Source organism: Protobothrops mucrosquamatus, unplaced genomic scaffold (genome assembly GCF_001527695.2).
Source record: "Protobothrops mucrosquamatus isolate PMUCROS unplaced genomic scaffold, P.Mucros_1.0 scaffold2271, whole genome shotgun sequence".
Lineage (NCBI taxonomy): Eukaryota > Metazoa > Chordata > Lepidosauria > Squamata > Viperidae > Protobothrops > Protobothrops mucrosquamatus.
In genome coordinates this window covers 87,191-99,677 of record NW_015388360.1, presented here as the reverse complement: position 1 = coordinate 99,677, position 12,487 = coordinate 87,191, and the positions used below count along the sequence as shown (strand labels likewise).

General features: G+C 40.9%; 1 protein-coding gene across 1 annotated transcript; it reads right to left on the bottom strand.

Moving 5' to 3' along the window:
• Positions 1–79: 79 nt before the first annotated feature.
• LOC107295215 (protrudin-like) lies at positions 80–11,168 on the bottom strand (the record flags this gene model as incomplete). The annotated part of the gene is made up of 8 exons (XM_015824518.1): positions 11,155–11,168; positions 9,990–10,193; positions 9,268–9,338; positions 8,800–8,986; positions 5,503–5,598; positions 3,557–3,669; positions 896–1,038; positions 80–151 (listed from the first exon to the last, which is right to left on the bottom strand). Coding segments are annotated over exons 2-8 (885 nt in total), but the record flags the coding sequence as incomplete, so codon positions are not given.
• Between the last annotated feature and the right edge of the window lie 1,319 nt (positions 11,169–12,487).

Sequence of the window (12,487 nt, the reverse complement as noted above, 5' to 3'; positions counted from 1 at the left end):
ATCTCTGGAGAGCACTGGGTAGGGGTAAACTGATTTATTTTTCTCATGACAGACCAATCTAGATCCTGAAACCACAGACCTCAATTGCATCCTTGAATTCATCATCAGGTTCTGCTTCCTCTGCTTCCTCCACACTACCAGGAGTTAGGTCCTATAAAAATAGTTTTAAGTTATTGTTTAAGGAGCAGGAGTTCAGGAATAAACTTAGAAAATTAGTAAAATAACAGGACTAAGATGAAAAAATATAGCAGAACAGAGAAATTAACAACTCATTGTCTTTACACGTAAACCAGCATTGCTTCTGCCTCATAATCAGCAGGGACTTAAAAAGTCCAGAAAGGAGAAGGAAAGAAAAAGATGGCAACTCTCCCAGAAGAATAATCCTATAGGCCAGCGGTTCTCAACCTATGGGTCGCGACCCCATTTGGGGTCGATCGACCATTTCACGGGGGTCGCCAAGCAAGGCTGTCCGCCATTTTTTTCCCCCTTTTCCGGCGGGTGCCTTACCTCCCTTGAGCTGGGCCAGCTGGTGGTCGGCCTGCTCCGTCTCTGCCGCTTGCCAGCTACGCCTCGGCCGGCGCAGGGGGCAGAACCACGCATGCGCGGCGCTCCCGGGCAGGGAAAGTCCTCGACTTACAACCAGTTGGGTAGTCCTCGACTTACGACCGGCTTAGTCCTCGACGCACAACCGGTTTAGTCCTCAACTTACGACCGGTTTAGTCCTCGACTTACGACCGGTTGGGGGTCGCAGCATTAAAAAGGTTGAGAACCACTGCTATAGGCAGTTCTTAGGTCACCAGATTTTTATGGCAGGATAGATAAAATCTTATGAAGGAGATTTTAGAATGTACGGATTTAATTATTTCTCTGCTTTGCTCTTTCCACCAAGTCTTACCTCAGTCCCAGTCAGGGTAGGTGTCCAGTCTGCCAAGACAGTAGCTTCCACTTCTCCAAGATCCAGCTCTTCCGGCTCTGGAGCCACAGGGATGGATTTGAAGCCCAAGCGCTGCTCTACAGCTGACTTTAGGTCCAGCATTACTGGGAACAGAAAAAAAGAAATGTCTAGACAACCTCCAGAAGCTCAGGAGAACTTCCCAACAGACCAGTTCAAGCTTCTGACACTGGCAGAGCAGCAGGTCATTCACTCCCATCACCAGTCCAAATGCCAAGAAATCAAGTACAGGAAGAAGAGCAACCACTGTCTGAGTTAATCATAAAAGATGAACTCACATGCTGCACTAGGCCAGTACAGGGATCTTTGAGCCCAAATACTGTATTATGTAAAAATATTATTTCTGTTATATATAACCCAAGCTACAATTTGTTGAAGAAACCATGGATAAAACAAAGCAACACTGAAAGTGATGCGTGAATCCAGTCTATGTTTAGAATGAAGTAACCACACTATGGTCTAATGATCTGGGTCCTTACTGACCATTTCACTGTCTGCTACCACATAGAAAAATATAATAAACCAAAAGAGCCAAATATGGCTATGAATGCATTCTCCAGAATGCACTTCCAACACAAAACCTGAACACCGTAATGCCATTCAGTCAAGGTTTCCTGCTGATTTCCTGCTACTAACCAATAAGAGGTCTAAATTCATTTCCCCCAGATTTTTGGTGGACTATTCATCACCTCAGAACATTGGTCTAAGAACTCTGCTAGCTTTGTAAAGTGAGGAAAGAAATATTTCTGGGAGGAGGTTAGCTTCCCTAAATGTTATGGGACAAAGTACCCAACGTGTTGATCACGGGCCAAAAAGGATCTGAAAACCTACTGTATCAAGTTATACAAAGAAATGCAACTGGAATGTTGCAGACAGCATCACGTTCTCAATACGACTCACAACACAGGGCTTTCTTTCTGAACACGGGTATCCTTTTAATAGCCCATCAGTGAAAAGGTACGTAAGTTACACACCACTGAAATCTGTCACAAGTCCCAATTTTCAATTGTGTGAAGGATACAATAATTGCTGCCTTCCCAAGCAAATGTCACAAAAAAAACCCTCCAAATTTCAGTCCAGCATTACTGAAGCAATCTATGATTCTGACAAGTGCAAAAAAAACATCTCAACAAGAGGAGAGCAATTAGAAGTGGGTTTCAATGAAATTGCTAAGCTCTGAAGAGCTCTTTCTTAAAATTAGTCAGATGTGTAGTGCATTTCATAGGTGTATTAAATATCCGCAGATCGTTGCATTCCCATTTTTATTAAGACTCAAAAGCTTATTTATCCTACTCCTTGTTCTCTGTTAGTGTGTTCCATATGAAACTGCAAACTGAACTTCTTCAAGTAGAAGGTCTTGCAGCGATGAGGCTTCCAGCGTTATCAGAGTTACACTGCAGGAAATGACATGGCCACCTGGCTGATATGAGCACCAAAGGATGTAACATGGGCCTGAGGAAGCAAAAAAGGGTAAACGATTCTTGCTCTTTCTCCACCCGTCCCTGACCAAAAATGTTTTATTAGTCCCACTTACATTAAGAATCAGCTACAGAATTTGATAAAATGAATCCTTTGCCTCGCACAAGTATCTAGCAAAAAAGGTATCCACCTTGAAAGTCATTTTCAGCAAGCTTCTCCAATTTTGTCTACCAAAATTCCAATGCAAAGAGAAGTTCATGGGTGAAATGATTTATTTGTTTACATTTTAATTATATAATCATTTACAGATAGCCCATTTTCCAAAGGACTCAGTGCTTTGTAATGAAATTACCCCCAAAACATCCTCAACAATCCTGACCAGAACAGCCCAGGACCATCACCGGCACCCAAGTGCTATACATAATAAAAATGTTTTTAAGGTCTTCCTAAAATCCAGGAAGTTCGGGCTGTAGAGGGCAGAGGAAATAGCTTTGAGGGACTGGAGGAAGAACCACCATCAAGGCAACAACCAAATAAAGTTATGAGTCTGGAGCAAAAAAGTTACATGAGTAAACATCTTAGATAGCTCTTCTCCCGCCAGTTCTCACAAAGATAGAGGAAAAGTGGGGGGAGAACATATCCAGACTTGCAAAATTCTGTTGCTATAGCTTTATAATAAAGTAGCATTGATCTACAAGACACTGGTCACCTAACTTGGTCTACCATGAAGAGCTGACAAGGCCATTTGTTAGGGGGCAAAATATTCTAAAAGGGCATGGGGTGAGAATTCTCAGTATCCTTCTCTTAAACAAACCTGGGGGCTGAGTCAGTGGTGGGATTCAGCCGGTTCACACCACTTCGGCAGAAACGGTAGCTAATTTTTTGTTGCCCAAGGCTCAGAATGGACTTCTGGAAGTGGCATCCACACAGAGAACCGGTTGTTCACATATTTGAATCCCACCACTGGGCTGAGCCATGTGGGGCTTCAAAGATAACAGCCACTACTTTCAACTAGTCATGGACACCAACTGGCAGCCAGTGCAGCAATCCAATCCAGATGTTATGCTGTTAAATCAACTGTGCCCAGTTAGCTGACAAACCACTGCACTTTGGACTAGATGAAGCTTCCAAGTCAAAGGCTGCCTTTATATAATAGGTGCTTGTTATAATAGTTTGATAATTTACCTTGATAAAATGCCACATTTCGAAAGAAAACGGCACTATTAAGAAGAACAAAGATCCAGCAGAGGGGCAGCAGGTAAAGGGCACAAACTGAACCCATCAGCATCCCATAAAACCTAGGGAGGAGAAAAATGGAGCAGAAGACACATAACATACCTGAACATCAGGATGACACTTAGGTACCAGTAACTGAGAAATAGGGGGGGGGAGTTAAAAGCTCCCTAACTCAAATACAACTTCCCATGGAAAACAAAAACATTGACTCAACGGTGGAGTGTCAAATAGGGCAACTTCCTCATTTACAAATACTTCTCTTTGCATTGCTTTCATCTGTTTTCCTTGATCTTGCTGCATCCAGGGGACATACTAGTTCCGCAGTACTAACTTTCCCTCTCCTTTGAATTAGCACACTAATAAAACTTTTTGAAATTTAATTTCTTTTAACAATATTGTTCTCGTCTAAAATCCTGATGCATTTTTGGAGCCACTTTCCCCCTCTTCTGTTGTTTTTTTCTCACTCTTGATTTCAGACGTTTTAGTAAAATACATATATTAACACATGTTTAATGAAATAAACATAGGCAAAGGAAATTTGTATGTGGATGAGTGGTAACAGCTAGATTTTTAACTTATGGTTATAAAAAACAAGGTTAGATATATTTTTGTGTGTTTTAATGTTTTAATTGTGTGTTGACTTACAACCATAATTGGAACCAGAATTTTGGTCATAAACCATGAAATAGAGGCAACCACATGAACAAATCTGATTTTACAACCATTTTTATGATAGTTGTTAAGCAATCAGATGGTTGTTAAGCAAAACACAGTCATTAAGTCCAAATCCACTCCCCCAAATAGGTATTTTTTGCAGGAAATTAGAAAACGGTGGGAACTGGCAAAAAACATTATAAATCACAGCCATGTGACTGCAGAATTTGCAGCTGTAAATGTGAGCCAGTTGCCAAGCACACAAAATGCTGTCACTTGACCTTGTGGGTGGGCAGTGTGACATTTTATGATGACCGGAAGTTCTTTATGAATTATAAAGCACACTTTGTGAGGCTGTCATAGCTCCAAATGGTCATTACACAACCAGTTGTAAGTCAAGGATTACCTTAAGTAATATTTATTAAATATTTTATTTATTAAACTGTTTTATATAATGCAGAATTTAGATCATATTTGTAACTTGCCTCTGAGCTTTTTTACATAAATGAACTTGATTTTTAAATTATTGCCATCAACTGCCAATTTGGGGAGTTACTAGTTTAATTGTCAGTTTAATCAGACTTATTTATTAGCTAAATACAGCTGTATCACTTTTTAAAATCTGGCCTTTTTGTGTGTAGAAAGAACATAAAAAACCCCTAGTGTTTGGGATGGAAGGGAATAGGTGAATTTATATACTTGAGAACATTTTGAATGTCAAAGAGTGCCAAAAAGCTACAAAAAGATCCTGGGAGGTGAGCAGAGCTCCAGGAAAGCAGAAGTAATTTTTTGGAAGTAAGCTATGTTAATGAAACACTGCCTCTTTGCCTCTATAGTCCTGGCCTATTACCTCACAATTATGCCTTAACGGCCTTGCAGAACTCAGCAGGCACATGATGTATTATATCCAATGCAATGAAATGTTCTATCCGGTTATATCCAATCACATGTGTATTCTAATTTGCCTGAGTCTGTATCCAACTGCTAAGAAAAGCAAGACCAGCAGTGATGTATCAGTTTTCATGAAGAGCTCCCAACCTTTTCTTCCTCAATGCTTCAATGGCTAAACGACAATTTGGTGAACTGCAAGATGATTTATTAGACTGGAGAAAAAGAAAACTCAAGGAAAATCAACTTAAAGCAACTTATGTCGGGGTGGAGGCCAAAGCAAAAAATGTACAGCTTGTTCTGAGCTGAAAGGGTTGCTCACCGTTGTCCTAAGGACCTACGCCAATACTTACTGGGAGGAGACAGTACGGTTCTCCCAGAAGAAGACGCGGTAAGCTGCTTCACAGCCACCACAGAGCCTGTTCAGGAGGGCTTCTAATCGGATCAGGCTGAAAAGAAAGGACAACAATTATAAATATAACTGTGCTGTCTAGCTCACAGCCAGGTAGTGACTGCAACATGGAGATTTCAACAAACTAGGCTCATAGAAAAAGCTTTCCCCAGCCCTTTATTTATTCCAGGGTAATCATAGAAAGCAGCAACAGTTGAAAAGCAGACCCCTTGCCCACCCATAGAAGAAGCTAGGATTAATGTTGCCACCAAAATTTAAATTTAGTCAGCTCTAATAAGTTTTAATTTTTTTTAAAGCACAAGTTCCAAGCATTCCAGAAAAAAATTAATGCTTTTGTAACTCAAACAAAGATGGGATAAGTTAATACATACTTTTGCCACATGTGCATTTAGCATGCCTAGGCATCATGTTTCTCCTACTTTTGCACATGCTCCGAAGCCAGATGCTATGAAACAAGGCATGTGTTGTAACAGGAAAGAAAAATGTGCTGTCATAAGACTTTATCTCATGACCTACTGGATGGGGATGAATATATTTGCACATGCCAGTGAAAACCAGATGCAGAAGGTTGCAGATTATTTATGTGTGGAGAACTTTTATCCAAATTTGTAACACTGGATTAGTAATTGGGAGAGTAAAATATCAATTATGACATGCTAAGCTCACCCAGCATGAGTTGGGGGAGACCTGCAGGAGCTTCTTATGCCAGCTAGCCCTAGATTGGCAGTCAGAGATGGAGGCGAAAAAGCAATTGTATCAGTTTCCCAGACTAGCTGAGAGTCAGCATGCTCCATTACAATATGGGAGACCCAGATTGCTGAATCCCTGCTGAACCATGACACTTTATTAGGCAATCCTGAACAAGCATCTGCTATAAGCAGAAATTCCTTAGAAGTAACAATGGCAAGCAACTTTGCAGAACCTTTTTGAGGCTAACAATTCCATTCTACACATGCCTACCCAAAGGTAAATCATTCAGATATTTGTAAATAAGTGTATGCACTATTTTAACACGAATAACACATGCACTTAAAGTCACTCTATTCAAAGAAAAACACAAAATTGTCAAACATAAGTTTTACCATTAAAAAGGTAAAAGGGTAGTTGGTATTTAGAGAAGGTGCATAAATAAAATATTCCATGCAAAGTACTTAAAAATGCATTTTTATTGATTTCACAGCACAAATTATATATTTGGCAAGGTGATAATGCTGGAACCTGGCCAGATTAGTTCCTTATCCAAGAAATGTCCTGACCAACTGCACAGGCAAAAGCATGTATTTTTGCCAACCTCTATTAGCCATCATGACTATGAATTACCTCTACTGCTCTCCTATCCTAATTATGAATTTCTCCCCAATCATTGTGGGAATACAACATTGGGAAAGATGGTCTTATTCTGATCCAGCACGTCTTATACTATATACTTGGGGGGGGGGAGTGAAAATAAGGATCATTAAAAGATGGTATGAACAATCTCAAGAAAGAGGACAAGATAAAAGCTAAAATCTCTAATAATCATATGATCATACAATCACATGATAGTCAATTGATGTGCTAAATCTACAGTAATTGCTATATACAGTTGTAAACATATCAAATGTTTATTAAAAGCAATGCTTTAAAAATGTCTCTTCTTCTTTAGTGACTGAAATCAATCCACTATTCTAGGCTATCATTGCATACTTTTCTGAAGTGGACAATGAAATTATTTATATTCCCAATAACTCTCCGTCCAATATAGAGTTACAGACTCAAAGTAATGATATATAATACCCCCAGCGGGTGAAATGATGTAATGCTTCTTACAAACAGCTAATCTATGGGGGGGGAATCCTCAGAGTGGCAGTGCAAGTAAACATGTAATGATCTTCCACTGTTTCTTAAGAGAGAAATTCTCCACACGTGCATCATTATTGGGTTATATTCAATATTGCACAATTCTTGTTTACATCATATCACAAACAGTAAAGTGTGGGACATACAGCAAGTCATGTGGCATTTGTGATATCATATCAGGTTTCTTCAAACACAAACAGTCCCTTCCCAAACTCTTGGAAGACTGGAATAGCATATAAACCAGCCAGCCAATCAATCAATAACCTCTCAAGTTTGATGCACATGCAACTGTTGACCTCTAAATTGTGCCACTAAAAGAGTGCATTTATTGGAATAAGGGGTAGATTGGAGGGTAGAACACCAATGTGTCTTCCCTACTCTGCCTCCCACAATAAATACAAATATACACATATTAGGCAGTTCATAATGTGATTAATTCTTCCTTGAGTGAGAAGGCTGTTCCTCCACCTCTTCGGCAGGTGCTTGTTCACCCTCTCCTCAAAAAGCCATCACTGGATCCCACTATACTGGACAGTTTATGTTGATCTCTAACCTCCCCTTTTGGGGAAAGGTGGTAGAGAAGGTAGCCATGCAGCCATTTTTGAGGAGCCTGAGTATGGGATGGAAATGGTATTGGTCACACTTTTAGATAATCTCTGGTGAAAGCAGGATGGGGGCTGTGCATCTCTCCTTGCTGTACTTGACCTCTCAGTGGTTTTCAATATATGGCACCCTTCTGGATACCCTCCAGGGATTGGGAATGGGCAACACTATATTTTGGTGGTTCTCCTCCTTTCTTCATGGTTGCTTTCTGTTGTGTTGATTGGAAGTGAATGATCTTAACCTCTTCCTCATGTGATGCTGCGAGTTTCAGTGCCCTATTTAACATCTGTGAGTGAGATCCTCTGTCACCAAATGGTGAACCATCATCAGTATGTTGATGATGCCCAATTATATATCTCTGCCCATGATGAATTCAGTGATGTTGTTGATGCCTTATCCCAGTTACCCCAGTGCCTGGGGGCTGTGCGGGCCTGGATGAGGAACAACAGACTCTGACTAAACCTTGGCAAGACTGAGTGGCTTTGGGGGCCTCCTGATTCTAGATTGATACTAGATGAGGTCGCACTGTCACAAACAAACCCAATGCATGATCTCCTAGATTTGCAACTTCTCAAAAAACATTAAAAAAATTAAAAGTTACTATAGTGAACTCAACCTATAGAATTTCCTAATAAGATTTTTTTTCTGCCTTTCTTCCAGGAATTCAAGCCAGTACAAAACATTCCCCTCTCCAGCCTTATTAGCTCAAGAAGCAACTTATATCACACAAAAGCCCTTCAATTCCATGCTCAAACAATGCCCAAGAGCCCACCCCCTCTCTCCCAAGCAGACTTACAAGCCTTTAACTTCAGCCACAGCCTCATTTCGAGAAAGTTGAACTTTTCTCACATCTTCTCGCCGCACACTGTGATACCTACGGCGTGCCAGCTGCTCTTCAGTAAGACGGATACGGCATGTTTCCTGTAGATAGCCGAGCATGGCAGGCACTGAGATTAGCAGGGCACACAGCCCATACCAAGCAGCTACAATGCAAGATGGAATAGATGCAGAGTTTATTAAGCCACCCACAGCTTATCTAATCAGCAGCAGTTTTATTGTTCCCCCCAATATACTGCCTCATCAAAGGAAGTTTCTCAACCAGCTGTCAGTGCAATTTTCCCACCATACATGATGACAAGCTTCTGCCAGTCTTCATAAATGTTTTCTGAACAAAATCATATTCTACTCTCCTCCCATTAACTCAATCCAGTCTCATGACTTCTGGGAAAACAGGTCCCCAGTATATACATTCAACACTTCTCACCTTCACTCAGAGTAAGCAGCAGAAAGTTGACGCCCAAACAAGTAAGGAGAGAGCAGAAGGGCATCTGCCAGCTGTGGAGTGGAAGAAATCAAACATTTACAATCTCAAAAAGATGCTATTTATTAGTTATTAATTAGGAAGAGTACTGAGGAAATGTGAATAAAGAAGGCTACATAAAAAAATTAGAAAGGATCTAGAATCATATATTTTTTCCTGGGATTTCAACCAATTCAAAATTCTTTTTTAAAGTATGTGAAACCTTCATAACACCCTATCTTAAAAATCCCTTATGTTTCCAACACGAGTATGGCAGGAGTTGTTTACCAGCAACTGTTTCATCATAATTTAAAAGCAACGTGAAAAGGACCCTAAGAGCTAAGAAAAGGAGGTATAGGAGCTACATGCAATCTCAGAATCACACCAACTATGATCCTAAAAAAAGTGTAGACTGGTATGGGAAAGAATGCTAAGTTAGATGAGCCTTTTTATGGACTAACAAAGCCTCTTTCTATGGTCTTAAAATGAAATGAACTAACACCAGAAAACCCGGACAAAAGAAACGTAATGACCATAAGATGTTGTACATTCTTTAATTTAAACGCTTAGGCCAGAAAAAGCAAATCTTACAAAAAGAATTTATTCTTCTGTTCTCAAGAATGACAACAGGCATAGATTTTGCTGAACTATGACCTGAAAAAGTAGCTGTATAGAAAAGCACCAACCTGAGGAGGAACCACACTCCTTCAGCAACATCCTGCAGTGGTTCCAGGTACAGCTCTAGTTGCTTATAAGATACTACCAGATTAAAGAGGTCCAAGGAAGGAGGCTTAGGGTGAGAGGGCGAAACTTGTTGGGCATCAGATGCTGTCACGCTGTCTAATCCATTCCCTGTGGACACTCCACCATCACGTTCTGATACCTGCATACTGTAAATATGCATTTGTGATTTAACTTATTTTTTTATTTATTTCCCTGAAGAAAAAATTAAGGTGAACAAAGATCATTTTTGAAATAATAGTGTTTTGAAACATAACATTATCTATGAAAACCTAAAATTCAAAGCCTGTTAAATAGTGGAGATTGTAAACACAAAAATTAATGACCAAATAACCATATAAACCAGCAAGGCATTTCATTACTGTGCCATTGAAGTGAAACATAAATTGCCATTTTATCCATGGCCTGCATGGTTCTAAGGCTATAGAAAATTATATTTCCCATTCAGACAATAATGAACAAATGGATATTGCATGAAGAGGTAGCATGAGAATTCAGTGGAAAATCCATCGCAAACAAAAAAGCATAAAATCATATTTACATTTATTAATTTATCATTTCTTTATGAAGAAAATATCTCTTCATCCATTACACAGAGGGTAAAGCTAGAAAGAAAATAGCTCCCTATATCATCATCTAACCAATATGCTGACAAGTGCTAGCAAGTGCTTAACCTATGCTCTTTAATTTATCAAAAGTTGAAAGGTGCATCTCTGATAGAAAAAATAAAAATAGACCAAATCACATTCTGCATTATAGTCTAATTGGGCAATCCTATTACCTGAATAAAATTGCATCAAAACAGACAAACTCATGACCGATGCTCTCTTTCATCATCTCAATACATAACATAAAAGATTCTAAATCCTTTTCCAAAAATGAAGAAAGTTTTCAATTTATTCATAGATGGAACAGATCTGTGATTAATAACTACCAGATACAAAGAAATCCAGCCATCTGCATTCTCTTCGTCCCTGTGTCATCAACCTTATTTCCCCTTCACCGGCATGAGCATCCTTCCAGGAAGGAAAACACAAAAACCCACAACTTAAGTCTTAGAGCATACCGATACGATAAAGCAAACATTCCCTATAGGGCATCTTTTCCCACCTGACGCCGTCCAGATGCACTGAATTACAGCTGCCAGCATCGCATCCAGCACGTCCTTGCCGCGCTGGCGAGAACTATAGGAATTCATCGCATCTAGAGGGTTCAAGGTTGGAGAAGTTTGCTTCAAGGAAGGCACAGATTCCCTGCACCAGATCATGGAGACCTACCGGCTACCAAAGCCTCACCTCGATCCTGCTCCGCTTCACACTCACCCCAATCTCAAATCGGGAGAAGGGGCGGAGCCTCCCCAGCGGCTCTGTTCCACTCGACCTCGCCCCTCTCCCAGCCGCCCGGACTTCCTAGCAAGAGAGAGACCCGGCTGTGCCTAAGCTTCCCTACTCAGCGTAAGCTTCGGGAAAGCGGCGGCCATACCCGCCTATCAGAGGCAGTGAGCCAATCAGAGGCAGCGACCCAATCCGAAGCGCGTGAAGGGTCACACCGGCGGACAGTCCCCCCCGCAAAAGCTCACCTCCTATTGGCTAAAAGCCTCTGGTCCTCAACCTATAAGAGTTGGATTTCTTGCTCACGGTAGTGGCAAGCTGCGTCTACAGTTCCTGGAACGGTCTGCGGTGATTGCGGCCTGAGCGTGTTCAGGCGGTTTGTCTCTGTGTCCTGTGCCAAAGTTAGCCGTTGGTCATCAAGGTTTCTTAGGAGCGTCTTTGCTCAGAAGCTGAAATCCAGCCATAGGAGAGTAACCTAAATGACAGGTTGCGTTCTGGAAACGAGAGCATTTTCAGGCAGATTCCTAAAATCAGCAAAAATGATTTCATGACCATTCAAGACTTATTACGCGTTAAGCCAGTGTTTCTCAACTTTGCCAATTTTAAGGCATGTGGACTTCAACTCCCAGAATTCCACAGCCAGCATTGCTGGCTGTGGAATTCTGGGAGTTGAAGTCCACATGCCTTAAAATTGGCAAGGTTGAGAAACACTGCGTTAAGCAGAATTTTTAATATTTTTCAAATTGTCTGATACTAAGGTAAACAAGCTTCTCGTGTTATGACTGAAGTCAAACAACATAGCTAAGCCCTAATATGGTTTGCTTGTTTGGGGTCGCCTAGCTGTTGGACGAGCAACGTCCCGGTTTTGGGAAAGTAATTCAGACCCCTTCTGCACCCTGAAACCAGAAGAGGTCCTTGTTTCCATGAGCTATCTCCAGAATAACAAAAACAGAAGGGGGAATAGGAAGCGGCGGCGGCTTTAGTTGCAGGAGAGGAACCGCCTCTTACATTGCTCTTGAGTTTGCGCAAGTATTTCGGGTCGAGTGGGCAGCGCAGGAAGGGGAAGCAAGCCACAAAAACGGTTTTAAGTAACCAGGCTGTCATCATAGTGT